General features: G+C 41.1%; 1 protein-coding gene across 15 annotated transcripts in view; it reads left to right on the top strand.

Annotated features, from left to right (window-relative positions):
• Positions 1 to 27,497, top strand: part of DTNA (dystrobrevin alpha) — a 241,755-nt gene that overhangs the window by 137,151 nt on the left and 77,107 nt on the right. For all 15 annotated transcript variants that reach the window (XM_064442765.1, XM_064442763.1, XM_064442766.1 and 12 more), the window contains one exon: positions 4,509 to 4,589. In XM_064442765.1, coding sequence (XP_064298835.1) covers positions 4,509 to 4,589 — 81 coding nt within the window. The remainder of the gene's footprint in view (positions 1 to 4,508; positions 4,590 to 27,497) is intronic.

The raw sequence follows: 27,497 nt of genomic DNA, 5'->3' as shown, positions 1-27,497 counted from the left end.
AAAGCAAGAAAACTCATGGCTTCAGATAAAGACAGTTGATTAAGTGATGGAAAGAGAGAAAAAAAAAGTCAACAAAAAAACCCAACAACAAGTCATGCAAAGGTGGTCACTCACCACCTCCCAAAAGCAGACAAAATTCCCTACCCCCTTCTTTCCCTACCCCAGTTTTATTGCTGAGCATGACATTATATGGAATGGACTATCCTTTTGGCCAGGTGGAGTCATCTGTCCTGGCTATGTCCCCTCCCAATCTCTTGTCCACCCCCAGCCAACTCTGGGAGGGGACAGAGTAGGAAACAAAAAGGCATGGATGCTGTGCAAGCACTGTTCAGCAGTAGCTAAAACATCAGTGAGTTATCAACACTTTTTAAAGCCACAAATCTAAAACAAAGCACTGTGCAGGCTGCTATAAAGTAAGTCAACTCCATCCCAGCCAGACACAGTACAGGGACTCATACACTGCATACCCACTTCAGCACAATTTTAGTTTCTTGTGAAGCTTTGTGTTGCAGAATAGTGTGTCAGGGATATACTAAACTAACAGTGTTCCTGCAGTTCTTTTGACAGTCCTCTCTTACTTCACTTACAAACAATCCACCATTTCTCAAGGAAATTCTATTATGTATGAAGTTTGAGACTGTCACCCTGTTACTAGGTTTACCTAAGTTCTGTCTTTAATTACTAAGTTTCCTGTTATTTGTCCCCTCCGCGTAGTAAAAAAAGACAGAACATCTCCCTCACCTTCTGGGGGAGGCTAAGATTACTGGGACTTGAGCAACTATGTGCACTAAAAGGCCAGGTCTGTGCTGGCAAATTAAATATACTTGGGACTGTTCTCCTGGGGTGAGCCCAGGGGTGACCGAATGCCCTACATCTGCACTCCTGAGCTCTCCAAATTAAGGAGTTCTCATTCAGATGGCCTACTGAGAACGGTCTTGGCCCATTCCACTATGTCCACTAGCTCTGTTGTGCCCTGTAATTATTTCAGTGTCGCACAAGGCTTGCTGTTGTAACTCAGATGGATATTTCTCTTGTCCCTTGTGTACAATGTCTTGGACTGGTGGAGGGAGGGTTTGTTCTTTAGCCAGAAGAAAAAAAAACCCCAACAACAACAAGAAAAAAGGATGATGTATTTGTCCACTGTCAGAACATACTATACTTTTAATTAGAATTATAGAGAGAACTTGCGCTTGTATCAGCTAAAGTCAATAGCACAGCTTCCATTAATTTCAGTTGATTTGAAATATTCCTGAAATGGAATATAACTGCTTAGGGCTTTACTGTGAGGATTTATTATTTGTTCCCACTGTTTTGAAGGCTGTTTTGCTGTTGGGTTGTTTTGGAGAAGTTAAGGAGATGTTGGGAAAATTTACAATCAGTAGTTGGAAATGGAGGAGGGACTATTTTCCCATACTGTACACAAATAGTTATTGTCTACTATTTCATCTTTCCCATTTTAGTATTTTGACATACTTGAGTCTGTTTTCTCTCACGTGTTTCCCTTTTCTATTTGCCTGCCTCCCTTCCTCCTATTTACTACACATGCACGCAGAGAACTGGGTTTCAACCAGGCAAAAAGAGGGGAAAATATTAAGTCTTTGTGAAAATCTAAATAAATTTTAGGCAAATAAATGTCCATATTCATAAAACACTGAATTTTGCATTTCAAGAGTCCCTTGGAACCCTGTGTGTGTAAAGGGTGTACTTCACTGAAACAGAAGCCCAACCTGGCATTGCATTCAGGCCTCAGCTGTGTGCAAGCCCACATGATCCATATTTAACAAAAACCCTACATACTGTGGCATGCAAAGCTTCTTAACATTATAACAAATGTAAGCTTCTGGTAGAAAGTTAAACTCCACAACCTGCCCATGATAAAGGAAGAAAAGTCATAATGCAGAGGACTTTGCCAGTGTTTTAGGCTCTTGCAGTCATATCTGCAAGTCTGTCATTAAAACCCCACAATACTTTTAGGAAGTGGATCATGTTCCAGACTACACAAGGCCTTTTTAAGTAGGAAATTTGCTCTGAACAAGCAATAGATGGATTTGACTCCCACTTTAGATTTGGGCCACTGTGTGTTTTTCTCTGTGTTTGAAGAAGTTCACTTTGACTTTTTTGTTTCCTGTCCTTCAGAAGAGGCATCTTCCTAGTTCCAAATTCCAAACTTCAATATAATCTTCTGTAGAGTCCTATAGTTAAAGCTTAAATTGTGTCTTATATCTCAAAATGCACCGTTGGATGTGACATCACTCAGCTACCCTTAGTCTTACCTGACATGCTCAGGTATATCCAGACTGGTGAATAGAGTTCAAAATGTACGTCACTGTTGTGCTGCCAGCACATATTATATAGCAAGAAAATAGCAGCCAAACTTGTAATGTATCCCTTTATTATTTTTGCAAACTGCAAACAGTGTTACATGGGATAAGCATAATCAAAGGAAACAGAGTGAAACACTGCCAGTGGGCAAAGGGAAGGAGAGGCCACTGGCAATCCTTGTAGGCAAGTTAAATTCACAGACTCATTTGCTGTGCTCAGTCCCACACATCTTTCCGCTTGTTTTTCAGGACACTCCATGTAAATGAAGTCACTTGACAGTTATTTGACAAATAGATCTCTGACTATGGCAAAATGTGAAAAATAAATTGTTTGTTCCAGGGATTCATCAGCAAAAACACCTACTCCCAAATTAATACCATCCGCTCTGTGTGTAAATAATAAAGAAAAAAAAGCAACTTTATTGCCTGAAAATTTGTTTGTTTAGGATTAATACTGCAACCTAGGCAGCTCAATGAGCCGGACTCTCACTTTGCCTTGAATCTTTCCATCTCTTTAAAAGGCTGAAGTTTTATAAAGGAGTGCTGGAAGCTTTTACTAGTAGCTTTCACTACAGTTAGGAGGGAAGAAGTTAAATCTGTTTTACTCATTGGTCCTATTAAAAAAGGAAAGACACAGCATTGCAGAACAAATACAGTTTTCCAAAAGCTGTCAATGAGGTACTAACGGGGAAGAGAAAAACCTCTGTCATTTAACAATAAAGCATACGATTAAAAAAAAAAAAAACACAAACAAAAGAAACAACTTTCCAGACCTGATGTTAAGTAGTTAAGCATAGCTTCTCCCAGGAACAGATGGTGTTAAGACAGCCAACTGGCAAAAGGGAGTAGCTGGGAGCCCTGGGAAGATGGTGTGGGAGAATCCGGTCAGGAAAAGAGCAGAGTCTGGGGAGAGGGGATAGTATCATACTCGTTTTCATCTTGCAGGTCAGAGCTCATTTGAAAAATTTGGGTCCAAATGATGGCAGATTGTTTAAGAAAGCGTGGGTGAACAATGCTGACATGGCCATATGTACAGCAGTGCAGCTGAGCGGCCAATCTAATGATGTTAAGATGAATTTTAAAGAAAGCATTCGGGAAGCACGTGTAAAAGCAGAATAGGACCATATTCCACTCCACTTCTCTTACAGCCCGATTGTACCTTTTCGGATGTGTTTCATGTGGACAGTTCCTTAAGAAACTATTTTTTGTAACTTGGTACCTTGCTCAACTGTATAGAACAGGTCTCACTCCTGTTACAGGGCCACCCACAGTGAAAAAGCAAATATGCAAGCATTTAATTGAATGTGTTTCCATGAAATGCCTGGTAAAATTAATAAGCAGTCCTGTATTTCGTAGGCTTTATTGTAGCTATGAGGCAACCCTTCTCCAGCCAAGAGAGAAGGATTTAAATCACGATATCCTCATCTACTTTTTGAGGTTTTTGGGAAGTGTTATGAGTGGTACACAGCAGAAGGAGGCCTAAAGACACTGTGCCAGGTTCTGTCCCCATCCTGGTCCCTCTCTGCTGCACTTGTATGTGAAGTAGCTACCAGTCAGTTTATACCCATCTCCTGGACAGCTGTTTTGGAAATGTTGCCAGATCTTTAAGTTGGAGTAGCCAGGGCCAAGCTATGCGTGAAGCAGAGAGCAGACCCTTTGAGGTTTCCGTTGCAGAAAACAAACCTCTGCAAAATGGAGAAAGGCCTCACAGCATTTGTATTATTTTTGCCCCCTTCTGCAGAGTGCTATCAGTCTTTTCATTATGACGTGATATTGTTTCCAATCTGGTTTGCTGGCAATACCTTGTTCCGATCTGGCATGTCAGCCAAAGATATTTGTTATGAGCTTTGTTGTTAAATATTAAAATTAGATGGAGGTTTTCCCTGCTGTTGGAACCTGGCCAGTGTGTCTTTTAGCCTGCAGCTTGACCAGATTGTTCTTCAAAGTGACAGACACAGTGGGCTGAGTATTCCTTGCCTTCCTTTATGAAAGTCTTTTAACACTGTAGCTCCTGCCATTCCCCTTCTTTCTCCTCACCCCTCTCTACTCTCCCTGCAAAGGAGAGAGCCTTGAAAATTATTGAACAGAGTCAGCTTACATGCCCTCTTTGTTCTCTGGCTTCCCTGCTAGCAAAGATATGCACAGGTCATATTCCATACAAATGTCACTGTTATTCTCTTCCACTAGGGGCTCAAGATCTGGATCGCATTCGTTTGTCCACCTACCGAACAGCATGCAAGCTTAGATTTGTTCAGAAGAAATGCAACTGTAAGTATGTCAGCGCTTCTTCTGTGTGCCATTGTTACTAGCTTTCCACGGCACTCCACGGTCTATCCTTCAGATCAGTCACAAATGGGGACTGTTTGATTCGGCATTGCAGAGGACACTAATCAGAGTGCCTGGGCAGACTTTAAATATTAACCTGTTTATATAAGGAACTGTCTCAAACATGCCAGTGATTGAGTCATAGAAGAGTAGATCATGATGCAGGCCACAGTTTTATTTAATAAGTACGCTAACTACATTCTCCAGTTTTCTTGTAAAATAACATTTGGGGGTTCCAGCAAGATCCTGCAAATTAAATGCTTTTATAGCAACTCCATGGAGAAGATACGGTGGTTCCAGTCCTTGCCTGTTTGGGGGGCAGCAAAGTATGTGCAATGTCAGTCTTTGTTCCAGAAGGCCAGCTGAGGGGCATCTCTTCTCAGAGGGTGAACCTGCTTGTAGTCTCTGCATGTCTGTCTTCCTCCATCTAGGCTTCATTCTTGAGGTGTTTCCCACTTGATTAGTGACTTTTAAAATTTTTTTTTTTTTTGAGATTCAGTCCTTCTTCCTTTAGAGCTGCAGTTTCTTTTAGCACAGTCATGAGAAAAGCTGTGAACTTCAAAAGCTAAATATGTATAAAATTTGTAATAGATTGTATCCTTTCTTCTCCATCCTAAATACTTAAGATGGTGGGGTTTGGTTTATGTGTTTTACCAGACCTTTCCACACTAAGTAGAAAAAAAAAATCCTCACCAGGGGAATTCTTGCCAGCAATAGCAGTAGGGAGAGGACTAATGCAGAGAAAACAAGTTTTTTAGTCTTCATATCTAAACTAGAATGACAGTGTGGCTACGCTTGTGCTTCTCACATTGGTAAGTATGTTAAGAAATGCTCACTGCAGATAGAGATTAACTGCCCGCAGAGCTCCTAGTTTTGAGACTACATGTATCTGCGTTACAAAGATGTTTAGCTTCTGCTGTCCAAACATACTGGAGAGGCCAAGTTGTGGCAGAAAAGGCTTGGGAGAGTATTTATTGGGTTATTAGCTACAGAGCTAGACTTTCAGTCACTCTGCAGCACATTTCTCATGTTTTTAATACATTAAGTATGAACTGAAGGATTAGTATCACATTATAAGCAGGCTGCCAGACACAAAACCCAGGAGGGGTTTAGTACCTGCCCAGCACCTGCCTTCTCCCTTTCAGAAGGAAATGTGTTGAAAGACACTATTATGTTGCATTCACTTGTTTATTTTAATTTTTTTTAATTTCTATGTTTAAGAGGCTAAAACGTTCATTTTTTTCATGGTAACTGGATACAATAGTCTGAGGTGACAAAAGTATCCAATTAAGTTGTCAGCGATAGCAAAGTCGTAACGCTAATTGCTTTGATAACTGTATACAATCCAAATGAAAAAACCTAGGGGTGCAATAGCCTCATTGTTGGAAGTGACTGGCTGGCTAAAAAATATGAGTTGTTAATCTTAACTTTGTTCCTCTTATTTATCAACTGTGATCTGCTTTTGTGGGACTATTGCTTCTCTTCATAGAGAACCAATACACATGCCCTTCAGTCTGCCAGCTTGTGCCAAGATACTCATGGACAGTGCTTGCCCTCTGGTTGCCGTTGATAACCTAGGAGAAGTGATTTGCTGATCTTATATCAAGAGTTGTACTATATCAACCTCTTCTGAAGAAAAAAATAAGGGGGGACTTAAACAAAAATGTCATCCTAAGAATTAGGTTCTGTGTAACTTAAGGAACAACGCTTGTTGCTCCGGACTGGGCTGAATTGCATGTGTCTTTTCACTCTCAAGTAGTTTTCTTCTGGTTGTTTCTGGTAGACTGCTGCTCTCCCAGATGGCTTTCTCTTATTAGTGCAAAAAGAATTCATTCACTCACCTGATGTGATTTCAAGCAATGGCTGTCCAAGGCAGAGATTCTAAACATAGAGCTACTGAACCAAGCACTGCCCCAAAATGGTTAATATCAGACCTCTGGCTCATGTCAGCTACATTTTTCTTTCCCCTGCAGAAATTGCCATTATGCACCACTCAATAGTATGTTCAGGATTGAAAAAAAAAAAGGGACATGGAAAAAAAAACCTTTTTGCTGCATCTGAGCTGTTTCATTTAGGGGAGAATATAAAAAGAAAAAGCTCAAAGGCAGTTCTGCTCCACTCCCAGTGCATAGCACCTACTGTCACTCAGGCCATCCCTGTCTTCTTTCAGCTGTGCCCTCCTGCCCTGCCCTGGCACAGCGGCTCAGACTCACTAGGAAAAAATTGCTTGGAAAGGGTGTATTTAAGGGGTTCTTTTAAAGAGCTATTTTAATAAATTGCGGGGAGCTGCTCTTGGCTACAGGCTGAAGGTGTGTGAGGATGGAAGCAGAGAGCTGCTTTGAGAGCCAGAAGTGGCTGTTCCAAGAAAAGCAGAGCAGGGGTTTTATTAACACCATCTTTTTTACCTGAAGATGCCCATTAGCATAGACAGTCATGGGATACCATTTAACAGACAGCTATGTTTATCACAACCAATGCACTGTTTGTTTCTGCTGTCTGTAATGCAGATGCAGACACAGGTTCGTCTCCTGGCCTCCCTTTGTGAATTCTTCTCTCAGTACACAAAGGTGTTTTGCTGAAACCTTCAGCAGCTGGATGGGTTTTACTGGTGAAGTAGGCAGTGTGCAATGAGCACAGGTACCTTCATATTATAAGAGCCATTAGCTCTCACAGCATTTCTCCTTAAACTAGTTAAACTCTCTGGCCAAAGATTATAGCAGAGGTGACAGTTTACCACCGTTTACCAGAATACTACTACATATGCTGCACTTTGAGTACTAACACTGTTGGTCAAATTAATTGCTCCATGGAACTGTTTAATTTTCAGAAGAGGAAAACTACTTTAAAGATATTTAAAACTGTCTTCAAAATTGCAAATGCATGTCTTTCTGATAATTCTATAAAACCTCAGGAAAACTGCTATGCATGTGAAAAGTATTTCTTTGGTAAAAATCTCTCTGAGCATTTAAACCAACAGGCAGTTTAAATAAAATCAGCAAAGTGAGAAAAATCAGTATCAGTAATTGCAATTATTTGTCAAACAGGATAGAACTGAATCCAGTCCAGACACATTCTTAAGAAAAGCAAGAAATTCTTCTTAAGAACTCAGAAAATGATAGGTAGATAAATTTGAAAAAGTTGCCATGTTCTCTTTCAAACAAAAATTCCTTCAAATTTAAGCATTCCCCTTTGCCTATGTTAATGCTACAAATAAATAACAATAACATTTACAAATTATTGTTGGCACACCTCTGAATTTGCTACGTCTCCAAATGTGGGATACAGTATGTGACAAAGATCCCAAAAGCAAGAGACCCACAAAATTCTACATGCAGGAGTCCTAAAGGCTGGGAAGCTTTGTTAGTGCACCATGTATATAAACTAATTTGATGCTTCTCTATTTCTGCTGACAATTTCTAAAACTGGAAGTAATGAAAAGAGAAACTCTGTACGTAATGTGGGTACCTTTGAGGATGTGCTGGGTTTAGAAAGATATGATTGCGGGCTACTTGCTTATTACTTTGCAGAACTCCTGTAGCAACAGACCTGTTGCAATAGCAATAACCTTAGTCACAAATACTAACAGAAGATGTAGATACCTTTTCTGTTAAAAAAAAAAAAAAAAGAAAAGAAAAAAAATCAAGGAAATACTAAAGGAGTCTTGAGAAGATCTTGAGATTTGGGCATGAATACTTCCAAATGAATGCCAAGAGTCTTGGACAGACAGACCCCAGAGAAAGCACTGCTGGCGGTCATGTCATCTTCAGATCTCAGAATGTAAAGCAAGGGAGTATGAGCTGACTGTGACTGCTCTACTGGGTCATAGTGTTGGGTATAGTCTCAGAAATAGCAGCACCCTAATCATTTGAGGTTAAATTTCATTGTTTGGGATAATAAAAGCAGATAGGAGGCAGGTGCAGAAACCTGATCAAACATGCTACATGTTTTTTCCTGTCTGTACCGTACAAAATATACAAAATGCAAGTAGCTGACTTCATCATCTAAATGTTCTGAATGTGTTTTATAAGTAGCCCAAAATAGTGCACACTGCAAGAATCAAGGAGGGAGATGGAAAAACTACCGGTGAGCACTGTGAGGTCTGCAACAGTTGCAGAACTTGAAAACTCTACAAACTGATGTTGCTCTGACAAAGTCAAACCTTAGGGTACTGTCCTTCATTTCACCTCCAGTGCGTCGGAGCGGGTTTCTGAGCACACAGTATACCTTCTCGTCATGCAGACTACCGCTCAGCTCCCCTTACTGCCAGGAAAATGCCATCTTGACAAGGTTGATGTACAGCTGTTTATCCATAGCATTCAGATACAGAAGGGTATCTGAATTGGCATGAAGAACCAGTAACAGCAGTTGCCTGTATCTCTGAACATTTGCCAGTATTCAGGAACCACCAAAAAGCACAATTTATAGTTATCCCCAGTGATCACTGTGCAGTTGCTTTATTTTAATATTTGGATTTCAGTGAATTTATTAAAACTCAATTGTTTATACAGAAAAACAAGATGAAAGAACGTGTTCACATGCAAATTCCCTCTGGGCTATGGTGGCAGCAGGAGTAGAATATAACAACATATCGTAATCGAAACCATTATACAATTAAACATCACTCACTAATACAGAACCGTACAGCTGGAAAACTATTGCTGTCCTTGATGAACTTTCCTGAATGTGTTGTGAGATTATTCTATGACTCTGGCTGCAAAGAGCAGATTTTGCTGATTTCCCTAGATCAGAATAAATCATTGGCAGTTGAAAGCGTGAATCCAAAGCCATGGTAGTGATAGTAATATGGGGTTTAATTAATACAGACAAAAAGGGAGCTTGTTTCTCTGGCAGTTTAATCCCACCACCTTAGTGTTTCAGTGTCTTTGTTTCTCCCTTCAATATTCTTCCTCACGAGTGATTTTTTTTTTTGCATTGTTTTGTCTATTCCAAGTTGTAGTACAGCTGTTTCTACACAAAGAGTGCAGCTGCCATGACTGTGACAGAGACCTTGTGAATGTTCAAGGCAGTCTCCTCCACCTCCACACTGCTGCTCTTCCTCCTACCTCCTCTGGGCTTAAGTAGTCACAGCTGAGGCATGTGGGCATGTCAGCTTAATTTCCATACATGCTTTTGGGTGCCTCCCTGATCTGATCTGCCTTTTTACATTTGTTTTAAGTTAGAATAATTTCTCACCCTCCTGAAATATAATAATTTCCCTCTGAAAATGAATGACAGTTATTGTAAACACACCATTTTTAGATGCTTTTCTTAAAGCTTTTTTCTGTCTTATATCTACTGTAACACTACAGCAAGCTGCTGAAACTGGTTTTGTCCTAGAAACTGACAATTTGGGTATCAAATGATGAGATCAGCCTATGTGAGCTACTCGCCCCCATCAGGATGGCAATCACTTTTTAAAAACTATTTGAATAAACCTAAATAAAATTACTAGGGTTTGAGTTTGGGGATATTTTTTTTTTCTATACTGGGCTGACACTTAAAATATCATTTTATCCCATCCCATTCAACATGCCATTCACCACAAAATGAAAACTCACAGTATCTCGTACTTGTATTAAAAGGAAAGGATGTGAAAGTCTTGATTCCACACTGGAAATGGTGCTGTGACCTTTGTGTTATCCAGTGGTTGAGGAAGTCAACAGGAGATCCAGGTTCAACTTTCTCTTCTGCATGAGAAAATCTGCACTGGCTGATCTTACATATCCAAAAAAGTTCCCTAAACACAAAGCTAGAGGATATTCAGAAGTGTTCCAGTTTGTCCTGTTGATGCTTAACCACCAAATCTTTCATCTTTATAAGTTAATTGATTTAGGAACAGACAACTGCATCTCTTCACTTAAATTACACCTCTTGCCAACATAGCATAAAGCCATTCTTCCTTTGACGCGGCAAGTATTTATTTTCTCTAAAGTGAAATGGGGCGCACAAGAGATGCTCGATGGTGGCATCCTTGGTGTACAAGAATCCCATGAAGAACCCTGCTGTGGCAGGAGGCATTCCTTCTCAACATCCTGCCTTTTACTTCTCAAGGACTGTGTCGCCTGTGCAGTTCTGTGCTTGCCCCTCATTCTTTTTTTTCTCAGAATGACCATCAGAAACAGAGCCACTAAATTATCATGATCACAGAACTGTTTAGATTAAATAACTTAATCCTTCATCACTGTAGGTTTCCATGGTTAGTGCTCTGTTCTCATTGTTGGTTTTTATCATGTTTTTCATTCCATCTTGAAAGCAATAAAGCACAAGATAGATTCAGACTGGGTCACAGAGCAATCAAACTGAATGACAAGCAATGTTGCCTACTTGAGAAGTGCAAAAGGTCTGCTTGGCTGCAATTTGAAACAATCTGCCTTTTGAATTTGTGATCATGGCATTCTCATATTCTTCTAAACCCTCAGTGATCAGTCTTCTATGAGATTTGCTTAAAAATCCTATAATTTGGAAAAAAACCCACCATTTTGAGTTACTTTCATTCTTCTCTGTTGACCATCTTGGATATTCATCATCATCATCATCATCATCGTCATCATCATCATCATTATTATTATTACATAATGAGGCTGGAAATATTAGTTGTGTTCTTTGTTTTCTATTCTAACGGAAGCTGAGTCTTATAGTTCACTTATAGTGAAAGACATTATTCACGTGGCTCCAACAGATACAGCTTTAAAAAATGAAAAAGCAGTCTATATTACAAGAGTCATGATACCATTGTGTAAGTTACTAATTCTGGTATCCTGCAGTACTTGAATAATGGAAAGAAAGATGAGTTAATGATTTTAAGAACTTTTTTGTTCCTTTGTCTTTACCAGTGACTTAGAGACTAAATGCTCCTGGAACTGCTAGTACCGTTCCATATGGGTTTCCAGGCAACTATGGGGAAAGGATGCATATATTATACATTCTGCATTATGCATCAATTATTTAATCAAAAGTTCAAAAGGGCTTGATTTAGCATATTCCCCGCAGACAAATCCTTCATAAGGATTTTAGTCTGTAAGTGTTCACTCACAGCACAATATCCTGAAAATGGTTGAGATTTTCTTTTCTTTTCCTTTCATCTGTAAAAGTTTATTAATGTGCTTGACAGATAATAATAGCTGTTAGAGATCTGACATATAACCTGTATGTTTGGCGCGTTCATTGAGGGACTACTATTCAGCCTTTTCTTCAATGTTAGCATGAAGTGGACTGTTATTACCTAAACGGGTTGTGGTATCTCAGATGCCTCCGAGTATTTGCTCTAAAAGGCTACCACTGCAAGTCTGTTTCATACAAGATTGATACAAGAACTATCAGTGGACATTTGGAATTCATTTTAATGTCAAAAAGGGTGAACCAAAGCAGGATATATATATTAAACTCTCACATTTTCATTTGCTTAGAGATTGATTTTTCAAACATACCCATGATTCCAAGTGGCTCCTCTTAAAAACTGAGTTGCAGAAGTTTGTCAGCTAATATTATTTTGCCCTTTACAGAGGAAAATGACTGAATTGGCATCCTTTCTGTCAGAAGTTGACAGGCACGCAGGCTAGGCCACGTCCCAAGTATACCTACACACTGCCGTCTGCTACACAGGTGGCTCAGCCCTGCCTTGATGCAGACAGCTTTTGTAATTGGATCATAGCTGAAAATCTCTTCTTACTGACTTCCTGAACTCTGCTATAACTGCCATTCACTGTGCTATTGCTGATGGCTTTTCTGATGCAGGTTTGAGGTTGGACAGGCTGTTCAGTTCCCCGCTGATGTCTCTGAACATCTGCTACTGGTAACAAGCGTCAGTCACCTTTGGTCTGGCAGGCTTTTGATTAGTTACCCAAAAACAGAAAGTTTGTGCATCTTATTTCACATCAGTCCTCCTAATGAACACTTCGAACAAAATAAAATAAATAATTATTAGCTCGGTACTTTTCTAGACAGTCTAAAAACTGCAAAATATATGCAGACATAGTCTCATGCAAGCAAACTGATACCGTGGTGATAACAGGATCACCGTATCTTCTGAGGGCTGCTGCTTCTTCATGTGAGAGCTTTTTCTTCTTTCACCCTCCTGTTTTTCCCCTCAAACTGTAAATGTGTCTTTAAGTCTCCTCCTCCATCATTTCCCTGTCCCTTCTTGAGGTTCATGTTGTTATCTGTGGTATTTGCTTCATCTCTGACTTCTCTTCAACCCTCATTCTCTTGGCTGCTCTCTCCTTTCCTGTCATCCTCTTGGCTCCAAGCACCTTTCTTCAGGCAAACCATCTCTTACACCTGAGCCTTTGTTCCCTTTCCCTGGGCTGTTCTGGTCTGTCCTGTTTGGGTATTTTGCCAGGCCTGTCCTGATGTCACGTGAGCACCTCCATAATGTACCAGAGTGCATTAAGCAGTGTCACTTAATGCCTGTCGCATGTTGGTCATTCTCTTAGTTTTTTGCCATATGACAATGTATTTATGTGAAAAATAAGTCTTCCTTGGAGCAGATATCAGTGAGTTTGGTGATCATGGTCCTTTGTTCCTAGGGAACTTCAGTCTATCATCTTGAACCAGCCCTGCCTCCATTCTGGACTCAATAAGTCTTGAGGAGTCGTATATGAGCTCAGTCCATATGTGCTTTCTGTAGAGAGTAAAGGACTGTTTTGATGTCCTTGCAGAAAATTGTTTTCCTAAGAAGATAAGCTGCAGCATTTTGCCCTATCTGTGTGCTGTAGCATTGCATTCAAAGTGTCCTCCATTGTATCTGCTGAGTTGGGATTTTTGCTGAGGATCTTCTGCCTTCTCCTGGTCGTGATGCTGTCACTCATCTCTGGAGAGTGAGTAGGCACTATGCAGCTTTCCTCCACCTTACTGCACAGACTGAACCACCCTCCTGCCTAAACGGTGACCTCTGCTGCAGCATCCCACAGGTGGTCCGAACTGTCTCCGGCCTTTCTTTGCTCCCTTTCAGTACCAGTCTCCAGTAGCTTTTACAAATAAAACTGCTGTGGAGCCAGCAAGGATACTAGCTGTCCATGTTCTCAGCAATTATGGGCTTCTTCAAGGTGAAGACAGCAAATAGTCCACAGAAGGACAGTCAAAGTGTGGAGCCTGGCATAATTTTTAGAATAATTCTCCTTCTGTAATTCCCAGAGTGTTTTTCCGTGTTCATTTGTTTTCAGAGTTACATCAAAAGTCAGTCTTTGTACCCCTAACAATATAGATCAACTTCTTAACACCCAGAATATTCAAAGAGAAGCTTTAGCTTAACTGTTATATTATATTTTTACTCCCCCAGCTGCACCTAGGATTATTTTCTGTAAGTCTTGGTGTAAGATTTCATACAGCATGTATCTGGTATGCTAGGACAAATTGTGAGAACAGAAGATATTGGCCATAAAAATAATTTCCTGCTTTTATAAGTGTGAAGAGACTGCACAGTATAATGTCCTCGGTGTGCATTGTTATTAATACAGTTCTGGGACTCTACACAATGAACGTTCAGCTTCCTGGCATTAATGTTGGTAATATACAATGGCTTTACAGAGACAGTTTTCCTTGTGCTGAATTAAGGCATTTCTAGGCTGAATTCAGGCTGAATTATATCTGTGATATTGCTGTTGGCCGCAATGGATTTCTAGCAGGGTATTTGCAAGCAGTGTTTGGCCCTTTACTGTGCAAAGTGTGGGCCAATTCTAGGAGAAGTTCTGTCTATGCTCAGCTTTTTCTTTGGTCCATGTGGATGGAGAGATGGATGTCTCCTTTACTGACAGAAAGTAAATTGAAAGTAATTCTGTTGAACTCAGTGACATTGCTATGGCACAAAGGAAGGAATGAATCAGTCTCAGTGTACGTTGTTTGAGGAGGTGGAACTCAATTTCTAATAAATGAAGCCAAAAGTAGTATCATACTGCATTTTTTGTAAAGGTGCTGATCTTCCTGAAGTTCAGTTTTCCACATTTCATTCATCTATATTTTGCCTTGAAACTCTTATTTTGTCTCAGATTTCCAGGATATATTTAAGGATTGCATGTGTAAAATAAAGGATGACAGATAAGTGGCCATGCACATCAAGACTCTTACTCCATCTAGGGGCCCTGGCAACATCATTAAAGAGCTGCTTTTACAGAGAGGAGGGAGGATAGATGTGTGGGACTGTACCTAAATCCCATTTATCTGTCATTTCACATTCTGCAGTCTTGTTTCCTTTCTCATTGTTGCTGACTGTCGAGCAATGTTTGTGTGTACTGGAGCTTTTCTCCTTTTCTTGGCTGATTCCCCATACCTATTTCCTTAAGAGATGTGAAGTTTTAGTGCGTGATATTGCAAATTGCTGCAATGGGAGCCACTGCAGTTGCCTCCTGGTCCTGGTGTTCTGGTTACTGAGCCGATCAGCCAGGGAACTGGAGCACGGTGCAGCTCTTGCAGAAGGCATTGCTTTGAATATGAGTAATGGCAGGAAGGCAGATGTCGAAAGATTGTGTGAACACAAAGCTAGAGTTTAGTCAAATATTCTCTACAGTTTGGCTGAATAAGATATTGTCTACTTAAACGAATTTGATACAAAATAATTGGATATTCCAGATACCTGGCTCTGTCTCTCCCTATCTGAAAGCTGATGATAGTTCAGATCTCAAAAGATTTTTGGGCAAATAAATCGTGTTGTTTTCAATGTAATAGGTCTTCAAACACCTATGAAGGCTTGAACCTGTGGCAGAAATTAGCACCTCCATTACCAGTCTCAGCAAAAGGCTAAATAAGATTAGAGTCTGAACTGCCCTTGCAGCTGGCTTCAGGCATAAGATGCTTTTTCACCAAAGATCTGCAAGTCACATGAATGTCCTACTTAAGAGCAATGTCTCGCTCACAACAGCTGAGGTTGATATTGGGATTTTGTCCCAGAAACCCTCTGGATTGACCCAAACGCTTCAGAAGAAAGAAACATATACCATCACTCTTTAGTGTGTCTCTTCTGTTCTGGGGCTGAAAAATGCAATTCTGGTATCAGACAGTTTACCCAAGCATTAAGTTCAGCTTAAGTATTTCTCTCATTATTTTTAATAGTTGAAAACATTATGGGCCAAATTCAGTCCACATTACATAAGAAACTATTTAAACTCATAGAATAAGGATCAGCTTAAGAATGTGCAGACATGTAAAATATTGCATCTTTTATATTCAGGGAAATACACAATTCATGTTTCATTAGTATTCTGTACATTGTTTTGCTGTTTATGGTCTTGCCAACCCTAAATGATTAAAAAAAAATGACGGAAGGCAAAGTAACCATGGGTCAAAATCTGAAAAACGGGAGATGGACCAAGGAGGATTTTTATCTTCAAGCAGTTCTAAATGTATAATATGTGCTCATTCTTTTTCATTGACCTTTGTGATATGACTGAACCTTAAAGGTTGAGGATGTAATCTCAACTTGTTTTCTATAGCCATGAGGGAAGAAATTGTTATAAATTGTTAAATCGCATATTCTCTTGTCGTCATGAGCCATTTTTTAAAGAAGAGAGCAGTTAATATGAGATTGCGGGTAATACCCTATATGGTTACAGCTGGTAACACATACCACTTCAAAATTAATGAACAATATAAATAGTCCAGTTTGTTAACATTTGTATTCACTTTACACTTGCTTTTTGCTGGTAACAGTGCCAAAGCAAGCCGTAGTCCTCTTGTGGCATGGAGGGGGTTTTAGGGGGGATAGAGGGAGCTGCCAGGGGTTGTATCAAAGGAAAAAAAGGGAAGTTATTTGAGAGAGAAATATGTAGTATTAGTCAGATTTGGCATTTGAAGAAACATACTTCTGGAGGAGATTTTATCACTGTAATAAGGACATCCAAGATGAAGACATTCTGCCCTTTCCACCTCACAGCTTTGTTATTGTCTGCCTGTCACATGTGATCGCCTGTATAGGACATCCATACCTCTAGATCTCCAAGCACATAGTCTTTATTCAACCAAATACAGACAAGGCCATTTCTGGAGAGAGCAGTGGGGATGCACAGCCGTTCATTTGTGTTAGCTCGCTTGACATTGTGCCAGTAGAGAGTTAAAATGTTACAGCAAATGTGCTGCATTTACTAAAATATACCTAGTAGTGCCATCCTGTGGTCAGGACTGTGGCTACCAGAAGGCTTGTGCACTGTGTCCCGCCTGTTTTCTAAAACTTGGTTTGTCTTCGGTTGTTAGCACACAATCCAAGTTGTGCCAGACTATAAAATTATGGTTTTCTTCTCATATGTTCAGTCATTTCTGAACTTCTGCTTTAATCTCCTAAATAAGAGGCTTGGAATATGGCTTTTTCTTTTCTCTGGAAACATTTTTTGGAAAGTCCCCGTAATTCAGTTTCTGTCACCAGATCTTTAACAGAGATCACAGAATCACAGAATCACAGAATGGTAGGGGTTGGAAGGGACCTCTGAAGATCATCTTGTCCAAGCCCCCTGCTTGAGCAGGGACACCCAGAGCAGGGGGCACAGGAACGCATCCAGGCGGGTTTTGAATGTCTCCAGGGAAGGACACTCCACAACCTCCCTGGGCAGCCTGTTCCACTGCTCTGTCACACTCACAGGAAAGAATTTTTTCTCATGTTTAAGTGAAACTTCCTGTGTTCCAGCTTGTGCCCATGGCCCCTTGCCCTGTTGCTGGGCACCACTGAAAAGAGCCTAGTCCCATCCTCTTGACACTCACCTTTCAGATATTTATAAGCATTGATGAGATCCCCCATCACTCTTCCCCAGGCTGAACAAACACAAGTCTCTCAGCCTTTCCTCATAAGGGAGGTGCTCCAGTCCCCTGATCATCTTCGTAGCTCTCCGCTAGACTCTCTCCAGTAGTTCCCTGTCTTTCTTAAACTGGGGATCCCAGAACTGGACACAGCACTCCAGATGTGGCCTCACTAGGGTGGAGTAGAGGGGGAGGATAACCTCCCTCGACCTGCTGGCCACACTCCTTTTAATGCACCCCAGGACACCGTTGGCCTTCTTGGCCACAAGGGCACAGTTCTGGCTTAGGGTCACCTTGCTGTCCACCAGGTCCTTCTCAACAGAGCCACGTCCCAGTAGTTCAGCCCCCAGCCTGTACTGGTGCATGGGGTTGTTCCTCCCCAGGTGCGGGAGCTTACATTTGCTCTTGTTGAATTTCATGAGGTTCCCCTCGGCCCAGCTCTCCAGCCTGTCCAGGTCTTGCTGGATGGCAGCACAGCCTTCTGGCATATCAGCCACTCCTCCCAGTTTGGTATCGTCAGCAAACTTGCTGAGGGCCCACTCTGTCCCTTTGTCTATGTCACTGATGAATATGTTGAACAGGACCGGACCCAGCACAGACCCCTGGGGAACACCGCTAGTGACAGGCCTCCAACCAGACTCTTCCCCATTGATCATGACCCTCTCAGCTCTGCCGTTCAGCCAGTTCTCAGTCCGCCTCACTGTCCACTCATCTAGCCCACACTTCCTAAGCTTACCTATGGGGATGTTCTGGGAGACAGTGTCAAAAGCCTTGCTGAAGTCGAGGTAAGCAACATCCACTGCTCTCCCTTCATCTGCCCAGCCAGTCATGCCATCATAGAAGGCTATCAGGTTGGTCAAGCATGATGTTCCCTTAGTGAATCCATGTTGACTACTTCTGAGAACCTCCTTTTTCTCTGCATGCCTGGAGAAGACCTCCAGAATGAACTGCTCCATCAACCTTTCCAGGGACGGAGGTGAGGCTGACTGGCCTATAGTTTAGCAGGTCTTCCTTGTTGCCCTTTTTGAAGACTGGAGTGACGTTTGCTTTCCTCCAGTCCTCGGGCACCTCTCCTGTCCTCCATGACCTTTCAAAGATGATGGAGAGTGGCTCAGCAAGAATATCTGCCAGCTGAGATGATATGTTGAAAATCAACTCCAGATGCAGTATCACCCAGCCTTAGAGATTTTTTTTGCCACTTACTGGGAGCGCAGAAACTTTTTCCTAACATACTGTTTCCTGTAATATAGTACAGAAGAGCTATATTTAATTAAAAATTTGAAATGCTGTAATTTTACTAATTGAAATATTAACTCAGATGTAAGGCAAATTGACCTTATTTTAAGAGAAATGAGAAAGCCGTGGTGTATCATATGTATTTACTGACCAAGTTTTGTAACCTCACGTCCCCATGAATTCTTTGGCTAATTTAAAGCTGACATTTGCAAAACCCATTTGAAGGAGCTATTTAGTCAGACTGAGGCCTGATTGCACAATGGCTCAAATAAAGCCTTTCTCATTAAAATAGTGTTATGGTGGGATAGTAAGACTAATAGAGATGCATAATCTAGCATCATGGTTTTAGCTGGGATAGTGTTAATTTTCTTCACTGTAGCTGGGATAGCACTGTGCTTTGGACTTATTATGAGAATAATGTTGATAACACACAGATGTTTTGGTTGTTGCTGGGTAGTGCTTGTACTAGTCAAGACTTTTCCAGCTTCCCATGCTCTGCCAGGTGCACAAGAAGCCGGGAGGGGAGGGGGCACAGCTAAGAGAGCTGATTCAAACTGACCAAAGGGATATTCCATATCATGTAACATCATGCCCAGTATGCTAACTGGGAGGAGCTGGCGGGGGGAGGGGGCAGCAATCACAGCTCGGGAACGGGCAGCATCAGTCGGTGGGTGGTGAGCGGTTGTAGCGTTTGTGTTTCTGTTTTTTTCCCTTTTCCTTTTTATTATATTATCATTAGTATCATAATAATTATTATCATCATCATTATTTTATTTTAATTATTAAACTGTTCTTATCTCAACCCACAAGTTTATCTTTTTCCTTTTGCTTTTCCGATTCTCTCCCCCATCCCACAGGGGTGGGGGGAGTGAGCGAGTGGCTGCGTGGTGTTTAGTTGCCAACTGGGGCTGAACCCAGGCATCTAGGAATAACATTGTCTGTTTGGGGAGGGGATTTATAAAGTTTCTGGCTATGGAATACAGGTAGTAACATGTCTGCTGTTTACACGTTGGTCTTTAATTCATAAATATGTTTACATCTTAAAACAGGAAAATTACGTATAATCAATGGGTTTAAGCTATGCGACTTATTAGCAACAGTGTAGAGTTTTAATTGAGTGGTCTTTCATGGTTGTCATCAAAATATTAAGAAGCTTAGAGTTAGATTTTTTTATTATTTTATTTTATATACATCATACTTCATTCAGAATTTCAAATAAATTATTTGGAAGTGTGTTTAAAAAAAGGAAACACTTCCGCACCATCTGGGTGACAAGAGGATGACAACAGTTTCCCAGCCCAGCACTGCAGGGCGCATCACCCACCTTCCCTTTTGCTGAATTGACTGTCATTAGTGCTCCTCCTTGGGGAGACTGATGGCCTCTTCTGCCACCCACAAAGAGCCCTTCAGGCTTCACTTAAATATAGGTGGGGCAAAATAGGCAGGAAATAACAGTGGGTGGGGAGGAACTTTTGTTGTAAATTAAATTAATTTAAAACAGAAGAATGTTACTGGAGATCTTTACATACTCTTACACCTTGGTGGATTTTTCAGGTACCATATTAAAAGTAAAAAGATCACATTTCACTGTATTATTGTCCTATTGTTATTCCTCATTAGTAGCACTTGGCAAAGTTGACAGACACTTCCAGCAGGCCACATTTGTTTAATGTGCTGTAGTGATCAGAATCTGGAAGGTTTTAGAATAACTCATTTTTCCTTCTGGGCAGAACAGTAGGTGAGGATACAAGGATGCAAGCCCAGGTACATGGACAGGAGAACCTTAAAAACTTTTCCCCAAGAAGTTCAGTGCCTTGGTTCTACATAGCACATCCTGCAGATTTCCAGACACCCAGCAGCCACATTGGCAGCCACTCAGAAATGTCTCCTGTGCATGCAGTGTGCAGCCGGCTGGCATGAGGACAGAGGGCCCAGCTCCTGATGGGTAGGACATCACTTCCGCAGACTGATTCCAACACTGTTTTGCACAAAGTTCAGCATGTCCTGTGTGATGTGCACCACATGGACAGGTGATCTGCATTAATTCAGTGAGTCCAAACGCAGCTGACTTACTCCACGTGCAGAGTAGTTCGGAAGAAAGATGTTTCCATTGGCTGATCTGAATGTTAGTTCCTTGTCCAGGCACTCTTCCTCGCTCTGGGTGTCCATCATTGGCGTTGCCAGTTAGAAGTGAATAGCCTTACCCCAGCTTCTTGCTGGGCCAGTGCATATCACACACCTGCATACTCTCGCACCACAGGCAAAGAGATGATGAGGACAAGGAATGCATGCAGCTGACAGGGGACTATATGAAACTATGACCTCCCCCTGAGACCCCATGGCATTTGGAGGAAAGCTTGAGGGAGTGTTTGAGTATGCAGAGTGCCGTGAAGGCCCTCTGTAGACCTCACAAAACCTCTCGAGGATATGGAGGACTCTTTCCCAGCATTCAAGGGGCCTCAGAGTGAGCTCTGTGGTTTTTTGTTTGTCGCTTGTGTCAGAAAAGGGACTTGAAGCATAGGTTACTTTAGAGAAAAATCAGTGGGGCAACACTGACTCCTCTCCAGTAAGAGTTATTATATGGTTTTGCAGTGTAAGTTAATGACTAGACAAGGACATCAAGGAATCACTGAGGTTGGCAGGGACTTCTGGAGAGAATAGGGTCAGCTAGAACAGGTTGTTCAGAGCTATGTCCAGTTTGGTTTTGAATATCTTCAAGGATGGAGACTCCACAGCCTCTCTGGGCAACCTGTCAACTGCCTGGAAACCCTCACAGGGAAATTTTTTTTCTTATGTTTAAAAGCTTTCTAATATTTTAATTTGTGCCAGTTGCCTTCTGTGTTTTCACTGTCCTTTCCATGAGAAGAGTCTGGCTCCATCTTCTTTACACCCTTGCATCAGATGTTTACACACATTTACAGAGTCCCCCTGAGCCTTCTCTCCTCCAGTCTGGACAGTCCCACCTCTCTCAGCCTCTCCCCATATGACAGTTGCTTCAGTCCCTTCATCATCTTTGTGGCCCTTTGCTGGGCTTTGGACCCAGCACTCCAGACGTGTCACCAGTGCTGAGTAGAGGGGAACAATTGCCTCCCTGCATCTGCTGGCAACGCACTGCCCAAAGCAGCCCAGGAGCATGTTGGCTGCCTTTGCTGAAAAAGTATATTGCCAGTCAGCATGCAGCTTGGACTGGTACATGGGGTTATTCCTTACCACATTCAGGACTTTGTATTTCCATTTGTTGGACTGCATGAAGTTTCTGTTTGCATATTCCTCCAGTCTGTCGAGGTCCCTCTGAATGTCAGCCCAGCCCTCTGGTGTATCAGTCACTCTTCCCAGTTTTGTAACATCTGCGAGCTTGCTGAGGGTGCACTCTGTCCCATTGTCCAGGTAAAGGCATTTGTTGTGGTTTAACCCCAGCTGGCAACTACACCCCACAGAGCTACTTGCTCAGAAGAGCAAAAGTAAGAAAACTCGTGGGTTGAGATAAAGACAGTTTAATAGGTAAAGCAAAAGCTGCGCACACATGCAAAGCAAGATAAGGAATTCATTCACTCTTTCCCATGGGCAGGCAGGAGTTCAGCCATCTCCAGGAAAGGAGGGCTCCGTCACGCATAACAGTTACTTGGGAAGACAAAACACCATCACTTGGAATGTTCTGCCCTTCCTTCTTCTTCCCCCAGCTTTATATGCTGAGCATGACCTCATATGGTATGGGACATCCATTTGGCCAGTTGGGGTCAGCTGTCCCAGCTGTGTCCCCTCCTGGCTTCTTGTGCACCCCCAGCCCACTCGCTGGTGGGGTGGGGGGAGAAGCAGAAAAGGCCTTGACTCTGTGTAAGCGCTGCTCAGCAATAATTAAACATCCCTGTATTATGAACACTGTTTTCAGCACAAATCTAAAACAGAGCCCCATACTAGCTACTGTGAAGAACTTTAACTCTATCCCAGTCAAAACCAGCACAGTGTTAATCAGTTTTGGCCCCTGTATCAAGCCTGGGGGTATACTACTAGTGGCTGGCCTCCAACTCGATTTGGTGCCACTGATCACAAGATTTTCAGCTAATCTGTTCAGCGTGTTTAGTCCACCTTACTGTCCACTTATGCAGCCCACACTTATTAGTTTGACAATGAGGATATTATGGGACACAGTGTTAAGCCTTGCTAAAGGCAGAGTAAAGAACATCCACTACTCTCCCTTGTCCCATGAGCTGTTCATTTCATTGTGGAAGGCGAAGAGGTTGGTCAGGCATGACTTTTCTGTCATAAATCCATGCTGACTGCTTCCAATCACCTTCTTGTCCTTAATATGCTTGGAAATGGCTTCCAGGAGAATTCACTCCATCCCCTTTCCAGAGACTGAGATGAGGTTTTAGTTCACTGGGTCCTTCTTGCTCTTAGTGGAAATTGGAGTAACAGTGGCTTTCTCACAACCCTCAGGAGCCATCCCCTGGGTGTAATAATTTGGGTGTAAAAATTAAAACATTTTGGGATCAGAATAACATGGCAGAAAATATTCGGAATATTTTTTTAATTTCTTCTTTAGTCTTGCAGTATTTACTCACCAATCACTGCATCTACAAAACCTAGGAATCGAGTGAAATAGCAAGAAGATGCAATGAAATACATTTTGATATTACACATTCAAATACGTGCTGACAAGCTAGAAGTCCAGCATTCTTGCTTTTGGAAAAGAGTGGTGACCATCCCAAGAGCTGTTGATGGCCTGCAGAGCATTTGGAAGTGGCCCAACGCACGCTAAGCTTATTGGATCAGCTGCCTAGTGGGTGCCCAGCTGTGCTGGGAATCACTGGGCTGTGAACTATGTCTGGCAGCAGAGGTAAGCAAGGGAGGTACTTGAGGAGCCCGAGAGACATGGGAGCAGGAATAAGAACAGGTAGGACATTTCCAGGTACAGTCTGAGCAGAGGGTCAGCTAGTTGGACAATGAGTAGCTGGGGTGTGTCAGGCCATGTAGTGTGACAGCTGTCACCAGATGTAGCCAGCCAAAGAACTGGGTACCTCATTTTAGACCTGAGCAGAAGCAACACCTTGGTACATTTTCTTTTTCATGTAATTGGCAGTAGAGAGCATAAAAGACTGCAAGCCATCATAGCTGGCACATCAATCTGCATAGCGGTGGGATGTGCAGATAACATTTTTGGTGATTGTGCTACAGCTGACAGATTTGAGGGGCACCTTGGCCAAAAAGAGGTGTAGTTTAGACGGAAAACACACCTCGTTCAGTCCTCCGTTACCCTCCTGGCAGCAGCAGAGGGAGCCAAACAGAGAGTGAGCGACTTCCCAGGGCTTCAGAGCAGTGACGGTGACAAATGGCTCCAATACCCTGATTTGTGATGTGTTCGTAGCTTCTAATAAAAAAAAAAAAGAATCGTCTAATATATGTTATAATATTTTTAGGATTGTTAGACATGGAATCATAAATCTTTCCCCTTTAATGAAATTCACCTGAAATACCTGACACACATTTCAAGTGCCATTGATTTCAAATGGCAGTATTAGTATGTTTAAACTCAAGCATGTCTGCAAGAGCTTTGCTGGACTAAAATCTTAATGAAATGTGTACTAAAATTTTGGAAATAATTTAAATAAATACTTCTTCAAAAGTTTTTCCTGTGTTCATCAACAAAGGAAAATCTGTCAAGGAGGAATTCTGTCCTAACTATCAATTGGGCGTGTTTAACGTAGACTTAGTTAGAGCTACTATATGTTAAGTAAATTTGCACTGATTGTTAAAGTCCTAGTTTAGTTGCTTTCCTTGTTTGATTAAATGTAATCTCCTCTTCCATGTTCATTTTGTGATAAATGGAAAGATAACGTTGTGGAGTTCATGGTTCAGGTGGAATACAAAAATGTAGTAGAACAGATGAGAATTTTTGCATAAGTAGATCCGTTTAATGGTAAGAAAGCTTAAGCAAACAGACTTTTTAAAATATTTTTTAAACTACTTAGAAAATAAATTTCCACTACAGTTTTCTTTTTTATGCTTGCTTAAGGCAACATCATTTCTTGACAAATGATGTTTGAAGTAATCTGCCTCCTTTGAGATTAGTGATATATCCAAGATTATCTGTATCTCACAGCCTTTCCATAATTCTAAATAAACTGCATGATAGAAAAAAGACTTCATTTTTCACTGAATAAATAAATTTTAATTTCTTTGCTTTGAGTTGAAAAAAAGATGAGTGTAGTCCACCTCTTCTCTCACAATTTGGCTATTAAGATATCTTTATCTACCAAATAGAAAATTACTAGTTGCAAGTAAATTAAAGTTCCTAGTTACAATAAATTAAAAATACATTTTTTTCCTGCTAATGAAGAGACTGAAAAACACTTGAAGAAAAGAGGAGGGATCAAGATCAAGAAAATTGACATGCATTTTTAGTAAGCGACGTATTTTAATCCTAAATTCCACTTTCTCCAAATGTATCCAGAGTACACCTCTTCCACAGATTAACCTGTTGACAGAGTTGTAGGTGATAGAATTCTGCACTATAACTACTAATTACTCTTTTTCATGATCATTTCATCATCAAAGTAGTAAAAGGCAATAGGAAAAGATGTTCTGAACACAGGTAAAGGCAGAAGGTGTCTGAAAACTTTGAGGAAGATACAAAACTCCTTTCAAACTGAGCCAGCCATCTTTCGTTCACCCTTAAATCCTGCAGAGAGACGCTGATCTGTTCAGTTACAATGCGCTGGCAACAGGCACTCTCCAAATGTTATTTTAATAGGTGAAGGAGTCCACTGAAGGAAATAACATTTGTTATTTGGAGTATATTTTCATGCATTAATCTTAATTTTCTGCAGTTCAGCCAGGGTCTCCTCAGAGTGTGCATTTGTTGGTGACAATTGCTGTGGAGTGAATGGCAGCCATCTGTACTGCTGCTCATCTGCGTTGTCCCACTTCTGTCCGGATACTGAACTTTGTTTACATTCACTAATCATTATCTGTTACAGAACGTGCTCAGATATGAAACTCTCTATGACAGTGTTAAATATTACTTCATCTCATAAAAGATAAATTAGCAGACAATGTTTGCCATTGAAGGTCTAATAATGCAGATGTTTAGCTTAGCTGTGACTCTAGAAATCACTTAACAGAAAATCTAAAGGGAAATGTATAGTATAGCAATTGCTTGTGGAAATCATCTACATGTTTTGCAGACATCATACAAATGAGGGAGATCGTCTATACATGGATAGCTATGCTGTTTGCAGAGCGTGAGGCCTTTCTGAAGAGTCTGTGAAGATTGGCTGGGCTGCATGATTTTGGATTGCCTTATACCACACAGGTGCTAGATACAAGCGGCTTTTAGTCTTACTGCTTAGTGCCCATCTGCTGACACTGAAGAAACAACTGCCAGATTTCTATAGCTTTGAAGATCCATTTCAGAAAGGGCATCTTTCTCATGTTGAGGGATAATTCCCTTTTCAGAGGGAAGCATGTGTAAGGCAACAGAAGCAGCAACAGCAACAAGAAGTTAAAAACAAACTTGTAGATTTTGAGTTTGTTGAGGGAATTTAAGGTAGATTTTAGGAGAAAGAAAGCTCTCTTGCATCTGTAAGCTGTTCGTTACACTGCAAACTCTTGCTAGCATCATAGTAGTATGTAGAAATCAGATGTGGGTTTTATTGCACTACATGTTGTGCAAACAAAGTAAGGAGACATGCCTTCTTCAGTGAGATTAAAAGAATCTCAGGGATGGATAAATAAATAAATGGGCATAGCAGGTATTATAGCAAGTGCATAGCAGAGAGGATCAAAATTGAAATGAGGAATGTAAGCTTATGCAAAGTTTACAAGGTCGACATTCTGTTATTTTGGTGAAAAGACTACAGATACCATATTAGCTGTAGACATACATTTCTAATGGTGCAAATGAATAGGGGGGAGCTTGCAGAGGCCTGTGTTTTTCTCTGCCTTTTCCTGGTGATGATAGGTTGACTTAGCAGTGTGATTATAATATGTAAGAGTCTGCTTACTATGTAAGTAAACTTAAAAAAAAGAGGATTCAAAGTGATCAGTAAGGAACTACACCCAGAATTAATCTACACAAGGTTAACTGATGCAGTGTAAGAGGCTGTGACTGTGACAGGATCTGGTGGCTGTTCATACAGATTAAAGTATTTATTATTCATATTTTGTATAAAACCTGAATTATTCTAGGCCATGTAGTAGTCAGAACAGAAAAGATATCTTTTTTTTAACGCTTAAAAAGCAAGGTGTGGGATTCACCTCAGTTAACTTTAAAAGCTCTGAGGTTACATGTCTCATGTTAACTTGTCGCTTTAGGCTTTGTCTGTAGTCAGGGAAGAAATATGGGCACCTTCAAAGCACTGATCATCCAACCTGATCTCCAGACAGCTGCTTCAAGGTGCCTTTTTCTTCCACTGGCATTAGAGGGAGCCTTGATCACCAGCTGACAGTAGACACCTGATTTTTGACATTTCAATTTCTGTGGGTGAATTCTTGTCCATGAAACCGACTTGAGTAAAGGCCAGAGGCTTCAGTCCTCTGTACAACAGTCTGACAAACTCTTTTTGTGATTTTGAGCCAGATATTTCAACAGATAGTTTCAAAATTAGCAGATCTTGTTAAAAAGTCTGGCTCTTGTCCATCTTCCATTTCCTCCTCCAGGAAGTATTACTTTCCAGCCTTTGTAGAGAGATTTGAAATTCATGAATAAAATGCAAAATAAAATGGTGCAGTAGGATTGTTGTTTATTCAGCTTCAAGTGGAACCGAAGTGTTTCTGAAAAAAAAACAACCCCAAAACAAATAAAATTATTTATAGTACAAATGCACAGCAGTTCCTTGAGACTAGTATTTTATGGTGGGTAGAGGACTGTTACTGCTGTGGAATTTCCAATAAGTAATT

This window comes from Phalacrocorax carbo, chromosome 2, assembly GCF_963921805.1.
Source record: "Phalacrocorax carbo chromosome 2, bPhaCar2.1, whole genome shotgun sequence".
NCBI classification, from domain to species: domain Eukaryota; kingdom Metazoa; phylum Chordata; class Aves; order Suliformes; family Phalacrocoracidae; genus Phalacrocorax; species Phalacrocorax carbo.
This window is presented reverse-complemented; position numbering and strand designations above follow the sequence as displayed.